Genomic DNA, 20,272 nt, shown 5'->3' with positions numbered 1-20,272 from the left:
TTATGTGGCCAAGAATCACAGCTACTCAGACTGGAACGTGTGGTAAACAGGGCGATACTGGCAAACTGACAGGAAGCATTATCTACTGTGCATCCAACAACCTTTTCAAACTGGTCTGGCTTCAAGAGTGGCGTCTCGCGCCCCTCTACAAAGTGGGACAGGAAGCTAGATTGACATGATGTATGTGTTGTGCTCACACGGCAGGCACAGTTTCACCTTGCCCACTTCCTGGGCCTCTATGTTCAGCATCAGCATCACATTTACTTCCCTGACTCTTACCTTGCCAATTTAAAATTATGTATGATATATCCCTGTTTAGAAAATGTTGCAGACAGTATTACAATGCAAGCAAAATTTGCCAACTGCAGATGGATGTATAAGTCTGTAGTACCAATATAGCAATGCTATTTGAAACCAAATATTTTGTGTGCGTGTTGAGGCTCAACTCTTTTTCAATAAATGTTGTATAAAATGTCACTGCTGAAAAAAATTGCAGTAATACAAAGCCCACAAAATGTGTCGACTTCAGATGGGTGTACAAGACTGCAGTAGAAATATCGTAATGTGATTTTTTTTAACAAAGGTCTTTTCTTACGAGGGAGGGCTTTTGATGCCCACTTGAGCATGATAAATGCCTTATAAAATGTTCCAGCTCAAAAAACGCTGTATTACAATGTCAGGCAAATTTGCACACCTCTGACGGATGTATCAGACTGCAGTATAAATTTAGCAATGCAATATTTTTAACAAACAATTTATTTTGGGGGGGAATGAGGCACAAGTGTAGCACACTAAATGCCGTATAAAATTTCGCTGCTCAAAAACATTGTAGTGTTACAATGCCAGTGAAATTTGTCCAGTTGACTGACTGAGACTACAATATCACTATAGAAATGCTATACAGATCCAACCAAGTCTTTCTGTATGATTTTGACACCCAACTGTAGCAGTAAAAATGGTGTATAATATTTCCCTGCTCAGAACAATTTGCAGGATTAAGAACACAAAGAATAATATTAGCCCTGAGAAGGGGTTTTGGTATCTGTTGCACACTGCAGCAGAAAGGACGTACAATTCACTCTATCCTGTGTTACACAATCCCTTCAGCACAATTTCTTCCTACGTTCTGATAACAGCAGTATTAATATGTATTATTATTAGCCCTAAGAATGGCTGTTGTTGTACTTCACAGAAATATAAATGTGGTTGAATCCCTGGTTAATAAGCAGCTACAATTTAGTCCCTCTCTCATCAGCATCTCTCCCTTATCTGCCTGTGTCCAGGGTACAGTGTGCCGAGCATGGCATCACGGGTCTTATAGAGACCTGATGACACGGCTTCTGAACCCTTACTCTCAACAAATCACGTATCATTTCAACCAATATTTCTCCTTTACCTATAGTTACTCAGTTACCCACCCAACTCAATAAGTGTAATCAATAACATACAGTATTTTCTGTGTACATTTCAAATCCAACTTACCAGCCTGGTTGGTGGTGACATTCACTGAGACATACTGCCTAGATCCCAGGCTCAGCTCAGACACACCATTTTCAGCTTCAATCTCAAAGGTGTAATTTGTGTGGGCTTGAAGATCTATTACCATGACGGATGTGTTTCTGATGCCAATTTGCTGAGGTACATAACGAACGTGAATTCCACACTCCTCACACACCCTGGCAATGGAGTTACATTTCTTGCATACAATATTATAGAAGACATCTTTTCTTCCTCCAGTGTCTGAAGGAAACATCCATTCCAAGAAGACGCTAGTTTCATTGATATTGGAAATTGCATTGCGTGGAGCTGATGGTGGCCCTTAGAAAAGAAAAAGAAAAATATGCCGTTAATAAAAAAAATGATTAAATCATAGAATAATAAAATAACATAAAACTAAAAACGTAAAGATAAATCCATAGCATGCCGTCTCCAGGAAAAAAAGAAAGCTGTAAATTTGTCTAGTTTTCGCTTAGTTAAATTTTAAAAATTACCCTAATTAGCACTAATATCTATGAATTGGCCTTTTGTCTGCTACTCCTGTACACTTGCTCACTGGTGTAGATATCTAAGGAAGTTAGAAAAAGCATGCAGGAGCATTCTAATAAAGATATGCACAAGAAGCAGAAGGTTTAGAAGTGGCTTTAGTTTGCTTCACTAGAAATAATTGTTCCTAAATCCTAATCGTTTTTGCCGTGTAAACATTCAACCGATTGGATTGTTTACGCTGGTATAAATATCATCTCTATCAGCAGTACACTATCCAGTTGATGTGCTGTCGACAATATGCATGATGTTTGGGGGACAATGATTACATTTATGTATGCTTTGTCCTCATTCATTTTATATTGGCTGTTGCAGCACAACAATAAATAAAATTGTTGGTACCATTCTGGTCAAGTAAGAAAAACTAAGAAAAACCCACAATGATCACTGACATAACTTGAAGCTGACAAAAGTAGTTTTCATTTTACCTTTACTGAATATCAAGTAATGAAAATCAGGCATTGCTTTTTAATTGTATTTCAACAGTAAAATTGAAAAAGCAGACTAATGAAATAATGGTACCCCTAGAAAAGTTTGAAAATAATTTGACTGTAGGAACATGTTAAACTAAAGTGTGTTCTGTCGTTAGCATAACATTCTTCTACAAATTTGAAATCAGTGAGTCTGCCTATTTAAAGGGTGAAGAGTAGGGTTGAGCGACTTTTACTTTTTTTGGATCGAGTCGGGTTTTGCGAAACCCGACTATCTCAAAAGTCGAGTCGAGTGAAATCGGCCGATTATCGCAAAAAGTCGGGGATCGACCGAAACACGAAACCCAATGCAAGTCAATGGGGAAGCATAGTCGGCAGTGGGTGGAGGCCAGGAAAACACCTACAGTGCCCATTTTAATGGCAAAAACATTCATTCTTGTTACTGAAGCTTGTCAATCTTAATTTACCTTATAATAATAGTTAGGCATTGGAAATTGGGGGTCATTTGGCTAAAGTTGTGGGGGGTATGGCTGGGTCAAGTTTTTAGTGGGCCCAGGAAACGTGGACTACGTCATGGCAGTGGAGCAGGGAGAGGTAAGTATTTCAACTTTGCAAGTGCTGTGATCGCATTGGCACTGGCACAGGGCCCCTCAAAGTACAGCAGTGTGTTTGCACGGTGGGGGCGCCTCCCACCGGCAGCGACACTTTTGCGTACTATGAGGGGCCCTGTGCCAGTGACGTCGCCAATGAGTATGCCCCCTCACCTGATGAAGGAACCTGCACTTTCATCTGCACCTTTCTCTTAGTCCCCGTGTAAGGTGGTATAGTATGCGGGAAGGGGAACCTGACTTTCAGCAGGGTCACATTCTGGCTGTGTAGCATGCAAGGGGAATGTAGTGGTGTGGGTCAATGTCCAGCAGACTCATCTATCACTGGCTGGGCAATGGGCAGGATGAAGAGGAAACACAGATATAGGCCCAATTAATAAAGTGGGCTAAATGCAGTTCAAAATTGGTAACAGGACTAACCAGGCGGCATTGCTTTGTTCAGTGGAGGACAACTGTAATGAGAGGCTGACACAGTGAGTAGGCCCAAATCAGTAAGTAGGCTAAATGCAGTTCAAAATTGGTAACAGTAGTAAACAGGCGGCACTGCTTTGTTCAGTAGGCCAAAAGCAGTTTAGTAGTCAAAAATAATAAATTGATGTTAATGTCTGGCAAAAAAAAAAGTTAACAAATAAACAGGTGGCATACCTAGGTACAGAGGTGGGCTCCTCTGCTGACTTGCAGACAGTGGTATTTGGCGCAAAGTATTAACTGGTGTAAATGTAGGACAGGGCCCCAGAATATTTTTAGTAGCAGTGCCATTGAAGGATTTAACCGCATAGACTAAATAGTGGTGGAGCAGTGAGAGATAATTTTGCAAGTGGTAGAGCACTGTTTGAGCTGGGGGGGAAACACTCTCTCATGGCTGGCGGTACTGGACCAGGGCCCCTCATGTTACAACGGTGTGTCTGACGTTGGGTGCGCACCACCACCGCCACAGACACTTCATTGTACTATGAGGGACCCTGTGCCAGTGCCGTCGCCCAAAAGTGGGCACACCCACCTCTTCAGCCAAACGGCACTCGCACGGGTTCTTGCGCCAAGTGGTGACCACAGCCCTGTGGGGGGAGTCAGCCCATTTAGGGAGGTGTAAAAATGGCGTATGCTGGACATACAGCAGCTGCAAATGGAGAAATTGGAACACTCAGTAAGACCAGTCCATAAGCAAGACCTTTTTACTGGAAAGCTAGGTGTCAGCCAGGAAAGGTGGGGCAAAATAATTAGAAATCCATGATTGGTTCATTTTAATGAAGGTTAGATCATCAACATTTTGGGTAGCCAGACGACTCCTTTTTTCGGTCAGTATTGACCCAGCAGCACTGAATACTCTTTCTGATAGCACACTAGCTGCTGGGCAAGCAAGCTCCTGCAATGCATATTCTGCCAATTCAGGCCAGGTGTCTATTTTGGATGCCCAGTAATCAAATGGGAATGACTTGTGAGGGAGAACATCGATAAGGGAGGAAAAATAGTTAGTAACCATACTGGACAAATGTTGTCTCCTGTCACTTTGAATTGATGCTGCAGTACCTTTCGTGTCTGCGGTCATTGCGGAATCACTGCACAACCTGGTCATAAAACCCCTCTGTCCAACGCCACTTCTGATTTGTGCACCTCTAACAACTCTGCCATGTTGCCCCCTGCAGCTTGTGTGAGAACCATCACCGCTGCTGTGTGCTGGGAATGCCTGAACCAAACGGTCTACAAGAGTTGCTTGTTTGGTAGCCAATATTTGCTCAAAGTTCTCATGTGGCATGATATTTTGCAATTTCCCTTTATAGCGTGGATCCAGGAGGTAGGCCAACCAGTAATCGTCATCGGTCATCATTTTGATAATGCGGGGGTCCCTTTTTAGGATACGCAAGGCATGATCCGCCACGTGGGCCAATGTTCAAGGTGTCAATTCATTGCTTGTGCTGGGTTGAGGAGCACTTTCTGTACCTGACCTTGCAACGCCACCAGTTTCTATTGCCCCCTGAGAAGCTGCCTCCTCCAAAAAATATTCATCCCCATCATCGTCCTCGTCCTCCTCTTCTTCGTCCGCCACCTTGTCCAGGAGACTTCCCTGAGCAGGCAATGGCTGACTGTCATCAAGGCTTCCCTCGTCCTTGGCTGCAGACGTCTGCTCCTTTATGTGCGTCAAACTTTGCATCAGCAGATGCATTAGGGAGATGCTCATGCTTATGATGGCGTCGACTGCACTAACCAGGCATGTGCATTCCTCAAAACACTGAAGGACTTGACACAGGTCTTGTAGCTTCGACCACCGCACACCTGACAACTCCATGTCTGCCATCCAACTGCCTGCCCGTGTATGTGTATCCCCCCACAAATACATAATAGCACACCTCTGTTCGCACAGCCTCTGAAGTATGTGCAGTGTGGAGTTCCACCTTGTTGCAACATCGATTATTAGGCGGTGCTGGGGAAGCTTCAACGATCGCTGATGGTTCTGCATACGGCTGGAGTGTATGGGCGAACGGCGAATGTGCGAGCAAAGTCTTCGCACGTTCAGGAGCAGGTCGGGTAACCCCGAATAACTTTTCAGGAAGCACTGCACCACCAGGTTCAAGGTGTGAGCCAGGCAAGGAATGTGTTTCAGTTGTGAAAGGGCTATGGCAGCCATAAAATTCCTTCCGTTATCACTGACTACCTTGCCTGCCTCAAGACGTACAGTGCCCAGCCATGACTGAGTTTCTTGCTGCAAGAACTCGAACAGAACTTCCGCATTGTGTCTGTTGTTGCCCAAACACTTCATTTCCAACACAGCCTGCTGATGCTTACCACTAGCTGTTCCATAATGGGACACCTCGTGTGCAACATGGCAGCTGCGGATGGAGTGGTCGTGCGACTGCAGTCTGTGGACGAGCTATCGCTTCTGCTGGAAGATGAGAGGAGGGGTAGCGAACGCCTACAGCCAACTGTTTCCTAGACCGTGGGCTAGGCAGAACTGTCCCAATCTGCCTGTCCCCTGTGGACCCTGCATCCACCACATTAACCCAGTGTGCCGTGATGGACACGTAACGTCCCTGGCCATGCCTACTGGTCCATGCATCTGTTGTAAGGTGCACCTTTCTACTGACAGATTGCCGGAGTGCATGGACAATGCAGTCTTTTACATACTGGTGGAGGGCTGGGATGGCTTTTCTCACAAAGAAGCGTCGACTGGGTAGCTCGTAGTGTGGTACTTCGCTTTCAACTAACCGGTAGGGCATCATCTCTAACGAGATTAGTCTAGCAATGTGGGCATTCAAACTCGGTGTACGCGGATGCGAGGATGAGTACTTCCTTTTCCTAACGAGAGTCTCTTGTAGGGTGAGCTGGTCTGGAGAGCTGCATATGGTGGAACTAGCGGGGGTGGTGGTGGACATGGCAGACTGAGAGAGGGTTTGTGATGGTATTCTTGCTGTTGGCCTACATACAGTGTTTCCTACCAAGAACCTGGTGATTCCCTGACTGCTTTAGCCTTGCGACGATACCTCCACATTTGCACATTTGCTGCAGGTGGTGTGGTAAACGGTGTGCGGGAAGGAATGTATTTTTGCTGACTAGCTTCATTGTGAGCGGGTGCAACAATGTTACGGGACGTTTGGCAGTTAGTCCAGGCTTGCAAGTGCATGGTGGTTAAATGTCTACGCATGCAAGTTGTATTTAGATTTTTCACATTCTGACCTCTGCTAAAGGTCCTTGAGCATTTCTTACAGATGTTTTTGCACTGATCATTCGGATCTTGGTTAAAAAATTGTCAGACTGCACTCTTCCTACTATCGAATACCTTTTCAGGCATTGCACACTGAGCTACTTTAACTGGATGGCCACACTATCCTACAACTGTTTTTGGTTTTGACACATGTTTTAGGCCAGATACAGGCCTGCCAGATGAAAGCTGTTGCGATGTTGGTGCCTGCTGTGGCTCCTCCTCCGCTTCAGAGCTACTGCCGGCGGCTCCCTGTTCCCCCAATGGCTGCCAATCGGGGTCAACAACTGGGTCATCTATCACCTCCTCTTCTATGTCCTGTGCACCTTCCTCCATGTCACCGTAAGCCGGTGCTATAGCGTTCGTGACGGGGCTCTATAGTCTCATCAGGGTCAGATTCTGGCTCAGTACACTGCGAGGACAATGTTGTGATCTGAGTCAATGGAACAGCATAATAATCTAGCTGTGGCTGTGCATCTGCGCACTCCATGTCCGATTTATCTTGTAATGGGCATGGCCTGTTAACAATTTCCCTTTCTAACCCAGGCACGGTATGTGTAAAGAGCTCCATGGAGTAACCTGTTGTGTCGCCTGACGCATCCTTCTCTGTTGTTCTGGGTGAAGGACACAAGGAAGCAACTTGTTCCTGACCGGGAGCATCCACTGACGACGCGCTGCTTTTAAATTTTGCACTTTCCGAAGAGGAGGCTAAAGAGCTAGAAGCAGAGTCAGCAAGGAAAGCCAAAACTTGTTCCTGCTGCTCCGGCTTTAAAAGCGGTTTTCCTACTCCCAGAAAAGGGAGCGTTTGAGGCCTTGTGTAGCCAGACGATGACGCTGGCTCAACAACTCGAGACTTAGGTGCTATATTGCTTTTCCCACGACCACCTGATGCTCCACCACCACTACCATCATTACCAGCTGGCAATGACCGCCCACGGCCACAACCTCTTCCACCAGACTTCCTCATTCTTGGAAAAATGTAACCAAACTAACAAACGTTATATGGTACTGTAAAACCAGTTAGAAGGTGTAAGTAAACTTGTTGTGAATTTAAATCTCCCTTTATAGGTGTGTGAGACTGCTCGGAAAATCTGGCCCACTGTATTACACTACACAGTTTGAGTGGCAGAAAGTGGATGACAGATGCCACAAACAGGACTGACGCAGATGCACTCAGTGGCAATATAAATCTCCCCTTTTTATATGTGGGAGAATGCAGGAAAAAATCAGGCCCACTGTATTACACTACACAGTTTGAGTGGCAGAAAGTGGATAACAGATATGCCACAAACAGGACTGACGCAGATGCACTCAGTGGCAATATAAATCTCCCCTTTTTATATGTGGGAGAATGCAGGAAAAAATCAGGCCCACTGTATTACACTACACAGTTTGAGTGGCAGAAAGTGGATAACAGATATGCCACAAACAGGACTAACGCAGATGCACTCAGTGGCAATATAAATCTCCCTTTTTTATGTGTGGGAGAATGCAGGAAAAAAATCAGGCTCACTGTATTACACTACACAGTTTGAGTGGCAGAAAGTGGATGACAGATATGCCACAAACAGGACTGACGCAGATGCACTCAGTGGCAATATAAATCTCCCTTTTTTATGTGTGGGAGAATGCAGGAAAAAATCAGGCCCACTGTATTACACTACACAGTTTGAGTGCCAGACAGTGGATGACAGATTTGCCACAAACAGGACTGACGCAGATGCACTCAATGGCAATATAAATCTCCCTTTTTTAGGTGTGGGAGAATGCAGGAAAAAATCAGGCCCACTGTATTACACTGCACAGTTTGAGTGGCAGAAAGTGGATGACAGATTTGCCACAAACAGGACTGACGCAGATGCACTCAATGGCAATATAAATCTCCCTTTTTTAGGTGTGGGAGAATGCAGGAAAAAATCAGGCCCACTGTATTACACTACACAGTTTGAGTGGCAGAAAGTGGTTGACAGATGCCACAAACAGGACTGACGCAGATGCACTCAGTGGCAATATAAATCTCCCTTTTTTATGTGTGGGAGAATGCAGGAAAAAATCAGGCCCACTGTATTACACTACACAGTTTGAGTGCCAGACAGTGGATGACAGATTTGCCACAAACAGGACTGACGCAGATGCACTCAATGGCAATATAAATCTCCCTTTTTTAGGTGTGGGAGAATGCAGGAAAAAATCAGGCCCACTGTATTACACTACACAGTTTGAGTGGCAGAAAGTGGTTGACAGATCCCACAAACAGGACTGACGCAGATGCACTCAGTGGCAATATAAATCTCCCTTTTTTATGTGTGGGAGACAGCAGGAAAAAAATCAGGCCCACTGTACTACACTACACAGTTTGAGTGCCAGACAGTGGATGACAGATATGCCACAAACAGGACTAACGCAGATGCACTCAGTGGCAATATAAATCTCCCTTTTTTATGTGTGGGAGAATGCAGGAAAAAAATCAGGCTCACTGTATTACACTACACAGTTTGAGTGGCAGAAAGTGGATGACAGATATGCCACAAACAGGACTGACGCAGATGCACTCAGTGGCAATATAAATCTCCCTTTTTTATGTGTGGGATAATGCAGGAAAAAATCAGGCCCACTGTATTACACTACACAGTTTGAGTGCCAGACAGTGGATGACAGATTTGCCACAAACAGGACAGACGCAGATGCACTCAGTGGCAATATAAATCTCCCTTTTTTAGGTGTGGGAGAATACAGGAAAAAATCAGGCCCACTGTATTACACTGCACAGTTTGAGTGGCAGAAAGTGGATGACAGATGCCACAAACAGGACTGACGCAGATGCACTCAGTGGCAATATAAATCTCCCTTTTTGATGTGTGGGAGACAGCAGGAAAAAATCAGGCCCACTGTATTACACTACACAGTTTGAGTGCCAGACAGTGGATGACAGATTTGCCACAAACAGGACTGACGCAGATGCACTCAGTGGCAATATAAATCTCCCTTTGTTAGGTGTGGGAGAATGCAGGAAAAAATCAGGCCCACTGTATTACACTACACAGTTTGAGTGGCAGAAAGTGGATGCCAGATAGGCCACAAACAGGACTGACGCAGATGCACTCAGTGGCAATATAAATCTCCCTTTTTTAGGTGTGGGAGAATGCAGGAAAAAATCAGGCCCACTGTATTACACTGCACAGTTTGAGTGGCAGAAAGTGGATGACAGATGCCACAAACAGGACTAACGCAGATGCACTCAGTGGCAATATAAATCTCCTTTTTATGTGTGGGAGAATGCAGGAAAAAAATCACGCTCACTGTATTACACTACACAGTTTGAGTGGCAGAAAGTGGATGACAGATATGCCACAAACAGGACTGACGCAGATGCACTCAGTGGCAATATAAATCTCCCTTTTTTAGGTGTGGGAGAATGCAGGAAAAAATCAGGCCCACTGTATTACACTACACAGTTTGAGTGGCAGAAAGTGGATGACAGATATATCAAAAAATACAAGGGCTGTAGTAGAATTTCAATATCCCTACAATGATCAAAGGACAAGTATGGCAGCAATAAAAAAGAATGCTGCACACAAGAGTGTGGACAAAGAAACAAGAGAACTGTGCAGAAAAGAAGGAGCAACAGGATTTTTGCTTTGAAAAAAGCATTTGATTTGCACAGCGGCGTACAAACAACAATGCAGCTATCAGGGAGCCTTATAAGCTACAGAACTGATGCACAGAAATGTAGCCTCCACTGTCCCTGCAAATAAAAGGTAGTGTTGGACAGTGGAAATCGCTACAGCACAAGCGGTTTGGGGGTTAATATTCCCTTCCTAACAATATCCCTGCTTCAGACGAAGCTACAGCAACCTCTCCCTATGCTCAGATTGGCAGAAGTAAGATGGCGGTCGGCATGCATGCCCCTTTATAGCCCCTGTGACACTGCAGAAAGCAAGCCAATCACTGTAATGCCCTTCTCTAAGATGGTGGGGACTGAGATTTATCACACTGCCCACACTCTGCGTCCACCTTCATTGGCTGAGAAATGGCACTGAATGCGTCATATGAAACGCGACTTTGGCGCGAAGATCGCGTACCGCATGGCCGATCCCACATTGGGATCGGGTTGTGTTTCATGAAACCCGACTTTGCCGAAAGTCGGCGACTTATGAAATTGGCCGATCTGTTTCGCTCAACCCTAGTGAAGAGTAGTGACTATGCTATCTGGCATACAGGTGTGTTCCATACTGAACGTGGAGCAAAGGAAGCTAAGGAGTGAGTTGTCTTAGGAGATTAGGAAGAAAATTATTTCCAAACATGTTAAAGTTAAAGACTATTAGATCTTCTCAAAACAGCTTGTTGCTCCTGTTGCCAAAGTTGCCCATGTTAATTAGAAGTTTAAGGTCTATGAGACTGTAGTCAACCTCCTTCAACATGGCTGCATGATGAAAATTGTTGACAAATTGAAGAGACAGGTAATACAAATAATTACCAAGGAGCACAGAACAGCTTTCAAAGAAATTAGAGGTGAACTTCAAGGTCAATATATATCAGTGGCCAAAGTGGGCTTAATGGAAGACAATCAAGGAATCCAAATAATAAAAAAGCAAGACTGGAATTTGCCCAAATGCATATTGATGTGCCACAAATCTTCTGGGAAAATGCCCTTTGGACTGATGAGATAAGGCTGGAGCTTTTTGGCAAGTCACATTAGCTCTGTGTTTACAGATGGAAAGAAAATAACATTGTACCTACTGTGAAACATAAAAGAGGCTCAGTTATATTTTGGGACAGTTTTGCTACATCTGGCACAGACTGTCTTGAATCTGTGTAGGGTGCAATTATATCTCAAGATTATCAAGTCATATTGTGCTATCCAGTATCAGAAACCTTAGGCCGGCGTCACACTACCGTGTTTTACGGACGTAAGAGAGGTGCTGAAAATAGGGATTGCATACGGTACAATGCTTCTCTATGCCCCAGCTCCTATCAACCGTATTTTACTGATCCGTATTATACGGTGTTCTATGGCCGTAGAAAATCGCAGCATGCTGCGTTTGTCACCATATTGCACAAAAATACGCCAATGAAAGTCTATGGGGGCCAGAAAAATACGGATTACACACGGACCAGCAGTGTGACTTGCGAGAAATACGTAGCGGTGTTCTATAGAAAAGCTGGTAATTCAGTGCGGTGTACAGTAAAATCACACTGACAGGTTAGAAAAGAATAGCTAAAATAAATGTCTACACATAGTATAGGGGTATATATACACATATATATATATATATATATACTGTATGTCAGTGAGACACATATGTATATATATTTATATTTCATACAGCGCTAGATAGCTTAAAAGCCGGTAATTCAATTGCCGGCTTTTGCTATCTCCTTCCCAAACCCGACATGATATGAGACATGGTTTACATACAGTAAAGATTGCCTTGCGCAGGCGTGTACTACGGAGGACATAGAATGAACTTCAATCCAATATTGCGGCCAGCATGCAGCCAGCGGCAGTGACACACTGACAGGAGACAATGGCTCCTGCAGTGCATCACTGAGGTTACTAAAGTTCAAAGTCTTACTTTATGGCAATTGCTGTATGGGAAAATTTCTCATGCAGCAATGCCATAAGTGAGGCTAGGGACTATTTTTTTACAGCGGCGAAGGAATCCCTTCCTCCCGTCATTGTGTTTCTGGGGCCCCTGGAGAGCGGTTGCAACAGCTGTTGCTGCCTTTCTCCACGGGAGATCGTCGTGGGACACTCGTGGATTTCTGCGGACAGGGAGTATATTGGTTGTTTGCTTTTTTCACCTTTTTTACAGATGACACTGGCTTCGGGGATCAAAATGACAAGTAATGGTGAGTATGAACTCTATGTTTAATGTACTGTATGTCATGTATGTAATGTATGAATGTACTGTATGGAGTATGTATGGAGTATGTATGGAGTATTTTCTTTTTCATTCAACACAACAATTAAAAAACCACAGCAGCACACTATAAGTGCTAAGATTAATACAAACACTGAACTTACTGTATAAGACTGCATCAGCATCATTGCTACTTAGAATATGCTTATAAAATAAAGGTACCCAGCACACAAATTGACCAATTCATGTGTACCCACCAGCCATGACAAGGTGTACCTTTCAAAGCTCGATACCAAGAATAGGGGGGTACACACGCTGTTTTTTTTAAATTATTGAAATAACTTTAAAAAATAGCATGGCCCCCCCAATTTTGACAACCATCCTTGCTAAACAGACAGCTGGGGGCTAATATTCTCAGGCTGGTAAAGGGACATGAATATTGACCTCCCCAGCCTAAAAATAGCAGTCTGCAGCAGCCAAGAAAAGGCACATTGCTTTGCTCTACTCTTCCCACTTTGCGCTGTGGTGGTGGCAAGTAGAGTGTTATTTCTGATGTTGATGTCACCTTTTTATTTTCTGGTGACATCAAACACAAGGAGCTTTATAAACTGCCTATCCATTACTAATTCTATAGTTGTATGCTAAATAAACCCACAGCAAGAATAAAGTCCTATATTTGACATAAAAACAAAACACTTTCAATTTCTGTTTAAAAATAGCAAACACAGTTATACTCCCCTAACACCCATTCCATTGAAGCCAAAATCTCCTGTAATAATAATAAAAAAAAAAAACAATATGCCTCACCTGTCCTATGTTCTGTTCCATGCCGTAATCCATGTCTGGGGATCAATAGTTTTCAACCTGAGCAGTGCCAAGATGCGACCATCCATGGTGAGAAAAACTGATGAAGGAGCTGCTGTGAGCGCAGCATCAATGAACAGCGGTGAACTCATCAAGGTTACCACGGGTCACTGAAGCTGCATTTCCAACTTTGCTGAAATGCGGTGACCTAGGCACCATAAGAAAATGTCACTGAGTTCACAGCAGTTCAGCTCAGTGAGTTCACCACTTTTTTCTAAATGGCTGCAGGCTGCTATTTTTAGGCTGGGGAGGTCAATACCCTTGACCCCTTACCAGCCTGAGAATACCAGCCACCATCTGTCTGGTTTAGCAAGGCTATATGTTAAAATGGGTGTACCCTATGCCCTATGATGATTGTTTATTTATTTAAATAATTAAAAAAAGGCATGGGGATCCCTCTGTTCTTGATAACCAGCTTTGCTGAAGGTGACAGTTGAGGGTTGCAGCCTGCAGCTGTCAGTTTTGCCTGGCTGGTTATCAAAAATGCAGGAGAACTCATGCCAGTTTTGTTATTTTTTTTATTTATTCATTCATTTATAGCTCAGGCAGCTGATGAATACTACAATCAGCCTCCTGCTCTCACTGTTTTTAGCAGCAGCAGATGTAGACTGATGGGAGTAGAAGTCCTATCAGCCACCGCCTACTCTCGATATTATCAGTTGAATAGAATTTTTAACATTCTCCCCTGCTGGTGCTGATAGCAGCACCAGCAGGGGAGAATGATGCAAGTGATCTTCAGCACCCGGCGCTGGGAGACAGCACCGACAGTAACGCTACTTCCCAGGCACCTGACGAGGGCCAACAGCCCGAAACACCGTTTTTCTCAGAAGAGGCAATTTGCATATTATATTTCCCAGAGGAGCATTGCACGGCGAATAAGCCTCCTTACCTTGACAAGCCAGAGATGGTATGTCACTCTCCATAAGGAGAAACGATACCCCTTAGACCTCACTCCAGAGCCTCTCACCTAGCCAAATTAGTTCTCATGCTTCGCACTGACGAGGGCCAACAGCCCGAAACACCGTGTCTGCGAATTGAGATACTAATTTGGCTTTTATCCTAAGTCATATTGCACGACTAGTTAAAGAGTTGATTTTGACTTGTAGGATCGCTACTTCCAACAGGTGGCGCTATAGAGTTTAAGTCCTCTTTTTCTCAGAAGAGGCAATTTGCATAATATATTATGTAGTCATTACAAACAGAGGGATCTATTTCAAGGGCTTATTTCTGTTAATGTTGATAATTATTGCTTACAGTCAATGAAAATCCACAAGTGATTATCTCAGTAAATTAGAATACATTATAACATCAGCTTGAAAAATGATTTTAAAATCTGAAATGTTGGCCTTCTGAAATGTGTGTTCAGTACATGCACTCAATACTTGGTCGGCGCTCCTTTTGCATCAATTATTGCATCAATGCAGCATGGCATGGAGGTGATCTGCCTGTGGCACTGCTGAGGTGTTATAAAAGTCCAGGTTGCTTTGATAGCAGCCTTCAGCTTGCCTGCATTGCTGGTTTGGTGTCTCTCATCTTCCTTGTGACAATGCCCCATGGATTCTCTATGGGGTTAAGGTCAGGCAGGTTTGCTGGCCAATCAAGCACAGTGATACTGTTGTTTTTAAACCAGGTATTGATACTTTTGGCAATGTGGACCAGTGCCAAGTCCTGTTGGAGAATGGAATTTCCATCTCCATAAAGCTTGCCAGCAGAGGGAAGCATGAAGTGCTCTAAAATTTCTTGGTAGACGGCTGCGCTGACTTTGGTCTTGATAAAACACAGTGCACCTACACCAGCAGATGATATGGCTCCCCAAGTCATCGCTGATTGTGGAAACTACACACTACACCTCAAGCATCTTGGACTGTGTGCCTCTCCACTCTTCCTCCAGACTTTCATCTGAGAACACCTTGGACCACTGAGCAACAGTCCAGTTTTTTTTCTCCTTGGCCCAGTTAAGACGCTAATGGCTTTGTCTATTTGTCATAAGTGGCTTGACACAAGGAATGCGACACATTGCAGCCCATGTCCTGGATACGTCTGTGTGTGGTGACTCTTGAAGCAATGACTCCAGCAGCAGTCCACTCCTTGTGAATCTCCTGCAAATTTTTGAATGACCTTTTCTTAACAATCCTTTCAAGGCTGCGGTTATCCTGGTTGCTTGTGCACCTTTTTCTACCACACTTTTTCATTCCACTCAGCTTTCCATTAATATGCTTGTATACAGCACTCTGTGAACAGCCAGCTTCTTTAGCAATGACCTTTTGTGGCTTGCCCTCCTTATGGAGTGTGCTAATGACTGCCTTCTGGACATCTGTCAAGTCAACAGTCTTCACCATGATTGTGGAGCCTACTGAAACAGACTAAGGGACCTTTTTAAATGTTTAGGAAGCCTTTGCAGGTGTTTTTTTGTTAATTATTCTAATTTACTGAGATAATGACTTTTGGGTATCCTTTGGATGTAAGCCATAATCATCAACATTAACAGAAATAAACACTTGAAATAGATCACTCTGATTGTAATGACTCTATATAATAAGTGAGTTTCACTTTTAGTATTGAAGAACTGCAATAAATTAACTTTTTGATGATGTTCTAATTTTGTGAGAAGCTCCTGTATCTGTGACAAATATGCAAAATTAGGAATAATAACAAATTAATACGGAGCAAATACTTTCACACCGTTGTGTGTGTCTATAGAAGCTAGGATATACATTTTAATAGCATTCTCTTTTTTTTACATATGACTTCTGTTTAAAGTATACAAACAAAAAAAAAGAAAATATAAATGTGGCATTCTTATGAGTGTAGGAACATTGTTTGTACAACTATAAATGTGCTTGAAATTATCATAGACTCTTTCATAAAGCCATGGTTTTCGCTACTTATTATCCTTTAGTGTATTTGTGTTAGAATTGCCTTGCTGAGAAGAAATTAAGACTAATGAATGAGGGTAATAAATGTGTATTGGGCAATAAAGTTCTTTATAGTTAAATTAAAAGAAGAATCACAGACTACAATTCAGGACTAATTAGCTCTCAGATATTCGAGGTACCATGATAGGATACTGCTTGGTTTAATCATCAGGTGTAGCATAGAGGCATTAACTATTTTTTGGCAACTAATCCCTATAATTCCTTGTTTTCTTCCGAGCTGATCTTATATTGGAAACTGCATGTTTATATTAGCTATTTGTCAATGGAGCTTTATACGTACGCATTATTATACTGGGCAGCGGTCTGTAGCCTGTTTAGGCACACTTATTTAAGCACTATGCACTTTATACTGCATATGTACTTACATATATAATTATATGCTTAGCAATATATATTAGGCAGATTGAGGATAAACCTTGATTTGATTGTTATTTATTTCTGGATGTAACTACATATTTTTGACCATCAGGAGGCAATTTGCACTTGAATAGATTATAAATTAATTTTGGATGTGACTATACATTCGGATTTTTTTGGATGCAATATGCACCTAAAAATCTCTTTGTCTCACACTGTCTCAAGGTTTCCTATTCTTGGATTAGGCTTTCTCTGTTCCTGTAATATCTTTATTGATTATTAGGAACTGACTAAAATATTTATCTAATAGGCAGTCTTTTTGTATTTGTGTCTCTTTTTTGCAAATTGTCTCTTCAGAGAGGAAGAGAACTAGAACGCTAGTGCCACCTATTGGAAGTAGCAATCCTAACAGTCAATGTCGACCCTTTAACGAGCCTTGTCACATGACTTAGGATAATAGCCAAACCAGAATCTCAATTTGCAGACACTGTGTTTCGGGGTGTTGCCCCTCAACAGTGCAAAGTGGAGATCTGGTTTGGCTGAATGAGAGGCGTCTGACCGGGATCCAAGAAGTATCGTTTCTCCTTGTGGAGAGTGACATGATAAGCATGTCGAGGTGAGGAGACTTAAAGCCGCAATGCTCCTCTGGGAAGTATGCAAATTGTCTCTTCAGAGAGGAAGAGGACTAGAACTCTAGTGCCTCCTATTGGAAGTAGCTATCCTAACAGTCAATGTCGACCCTTTAACGAGCCTTGTCACATGTTTTAGGATAATAGCCAAACCAGAATCTCAATTTGCAGACACTGTTTTGGGGTACTGCCCCTCATCAGTGCAAAGTGGAGATCTGGTTTGGCTGATTGAGAGGCGTCTGACCAGGATCCAAGAAGTATCGTTTCTCCTTGTGGAGAGTGACATGATAAGTATGTCGAGATGAGGAGACTTAAAGCCGCAATGCTCTTCTGGGAAGTATGCAAATTGTCTCTTCAGAGAGGAAGAGGACTAGAACTCTAGTGCCACCCCCAACAGTGTCATACCATCCTCACTGCTCCCTCAGTGATCTGGGAGTACTGTGCTTAGAAATTTGCACCTCCCCCATCACTAAGATCAGTGTACTGTGATATTAGGCTCTGTTTCTCTTCTGGACACTGCTAGGTGTTGAGCAATGAAGAAAGTAGATTGTTCAGTCTACCTGCCTGAGGACACGTGCACACATTTAGTATTTTGTCAGTATTTTCCATCAGTATTTGTAAGCCCAAATCAGGAGTGGGTGAAAAATGCAGAAGTGGTGACGTGTTTCTATGATACTGTTCCTCTGATTGTTCCACTCCTGATTTTAGCTGATAAATACTGAGGTAAAAAACTCACCAAATACTCTACATATGCACGTGGCCCTTGACTACCCAGCTCCAGCGCTCTCCTGTCACAAACACATGCTTTGGGTGGCTGACAATGACATCGTTTCCTGGGAAAACACACATGTGCAAAGCGCATCAAGAACATTCTGTTTCTAAGCAGTGTTCTGTGGGCGCAAATCTTTACACTTCCATTCGTGCATTACAATTTTAAATACAAAACAGTTTTAGGCTATGTTCCCACAATGAGTTTTTGGTGAGTTTATTACGCAGTATTTTTTCAATAAAAATGCATGTAACCTATTTTATTTAATGGGTTCAGGAATGGTGCAAAAAATCTGCAATATCAAAAACTCATCAAAAGCTCATCATGGGAACGTGGTCTAAAACTGTTTTATAAAGTTAGTGTTACTTGACGCTACTCTCATTCATTAGGTCATTATGGAAGCTTAAATAGTAAGAAATTTTCTTTTCCTGTTTTCTTTTGTCTAAACCTACGTGCATCTTGTCATCCAGTATATCTAAGGCCACGTTCACACATTCAGCATTTGATCATTATTTTACCTCAGTATCTGTAAGGCTACTTTCACACTAGCGTTGTTTGCTGTACGTCGCAAAGCGTAATTTTGGAGAAAAAACACATCCTGCAAATGTGCCCGCAGGATGCGTTTTTTCTCCATAGACTTGCATTAGCCGATGCATTGCGACGTATGTCCACACGTCGCATCCGTCGTGTGATGGATGCATCGTGTTTTGGTGGACACTCGCACAAAAAAAGTTCCATGTAACTTTTTTGTGCGTCGAGTCCGCCATTTCCGACAGCGCATGTGCGGCCGAAATTCCGACCCCTCCCCCCCGAAACTCACAATGAGCAGCGGATGCGTTGTAAAACTGCATCCGCTGCCCACGTTGTGCTACATTAACACACTGTTCATCGGTACGTCGGGCCGACGGTTTGCGACGGCCCGTACCGACGGACTAGGGTGAAGTAGCCTAAGCCAAAATCAGGAGTGGGTGATAAATGCAGAAGTGGTGATATGCTTTTGTTCTACTTTTCCTCTGATTGTTCCTCTCCTGGTTTTGGCTTACACATACTGAGGTTAAAAACTCACCAAACACGCAATGTGTGAACGTTGCCGTATAGTCTGAAAACACAGTGATACATTTAATGAAAATAATCAATTAAGATATGTTATAACTGATTTGTTTTTTATTCTGATGGCTAAGCCCACATTTTAAAAATATTTTAGTATTTATGTGAAAAATTAATTTACATGTAATATTATTGACATTATTTATGTATTATTGTCATGCATTACATTGTTTAGTGTCTAGTCGGGAGTCACATTTAGCGTTTTGGTTGTCACTTGTCATAAGTAACACCTTAGCTGCATTCGTATGGCGCAGGTTTTTACCAGTTGTTTTTACCACATCACATTTACTATAATACCCAAACAAACGATTAGGCCTACAAGAATTACAGTCAGCGGGGAAAGCTTGGTGTAATGCTGTGAGATTTTACATCTGAAGTCTACAGAAAGGTTAAAGGGGCGGTCCAAAACTAATATTGATTTTAATCCTAAATGTCTACCTATAGACTGTAGAACAGAAGATTCATTGAATAGCTTAACATAAGACTGAAGTATCAAACTACACAAAGGCCTGCAAAAAAGCCAAACAAAAAAAGATAGTTGATTTGTTAAAAAAAAACTATTTCATCGGTTGCTTCCATTTTTCATTTTTAAATTTGAGATTTAAGTAAACAATTATTATAAAAGGTGACATAGCATTTGGAAACTTAAAATATCCACAAAGGGGTGTCTTCAAATTTAAAAGTAAACAAATCAGGTATAAATTTAGCTTCAGCTAAGTGACAAATGTAGAAGAAAATCAATACATCATTACAGAATTGCCACTTTGATGTCCATAATGATTGGAAAAAAGCCAGCAAAAATAAAGAGTTGACATCTGTACTGATCTGCAATGAAACATACAGACATTGGTGCCAATTTTTCCTTGTATTAGTGGACAAACAAGTATTTCTGCTGTGTATTCCTTGCACAGTATAGCATAATCAGGTTCTCATATACCATGCGGATAAATTGCATTCATATGAATGTATG

The 20,272-nt window shown here is 42.6% G+C and overlaps 1 protein-coding gene across 5 annotated transcripts in view; it reads right to left on the bottom strand.

Annotated features, from left to right (window-relative positions):
* EPHA5 (EPH receptor A5) overlaps positions 1–20,272 on the bottom strand; it is a 715,434-nt gene that overhangs the window by 257,065 nt on the left and 438,097 nt on the right. For all 5 annotated transcript variants that reach the window (XM_069743129.1, XM_069743127.1, XM_069743125.1 and 2 more), the window contains exon 5: positions 1,483–1,818. In XM_069743129.1, coding sequence (XP_069599230.1) covers positions 1,483–1,818 — 336 coding nt within the window. The remainder of the gene's footprint in view (positions 1–1,482; positions 1,819–20,272) is intronic.

Source organism: Ranitomeya imitator, chromosome 1 (assembly GCF_032444005.1).
Source record: "Ranitomeya imitator isolate aRanImi1 chromosome 1, aRanImi1.pri, whole genome shotgun sequence".
Taxonomy (NCBI): domain Eukaryota; kingdom Metazoa; phylum Chordata; class Amphibia; order Anura; family Dendrobatidae; genus Ranitomeya; species Ranitomeya imitator.
Note: the sequence above shows the minus strand (reverse complement) of the source record. Positions and strands in the feature narration are given on the sequence as shown.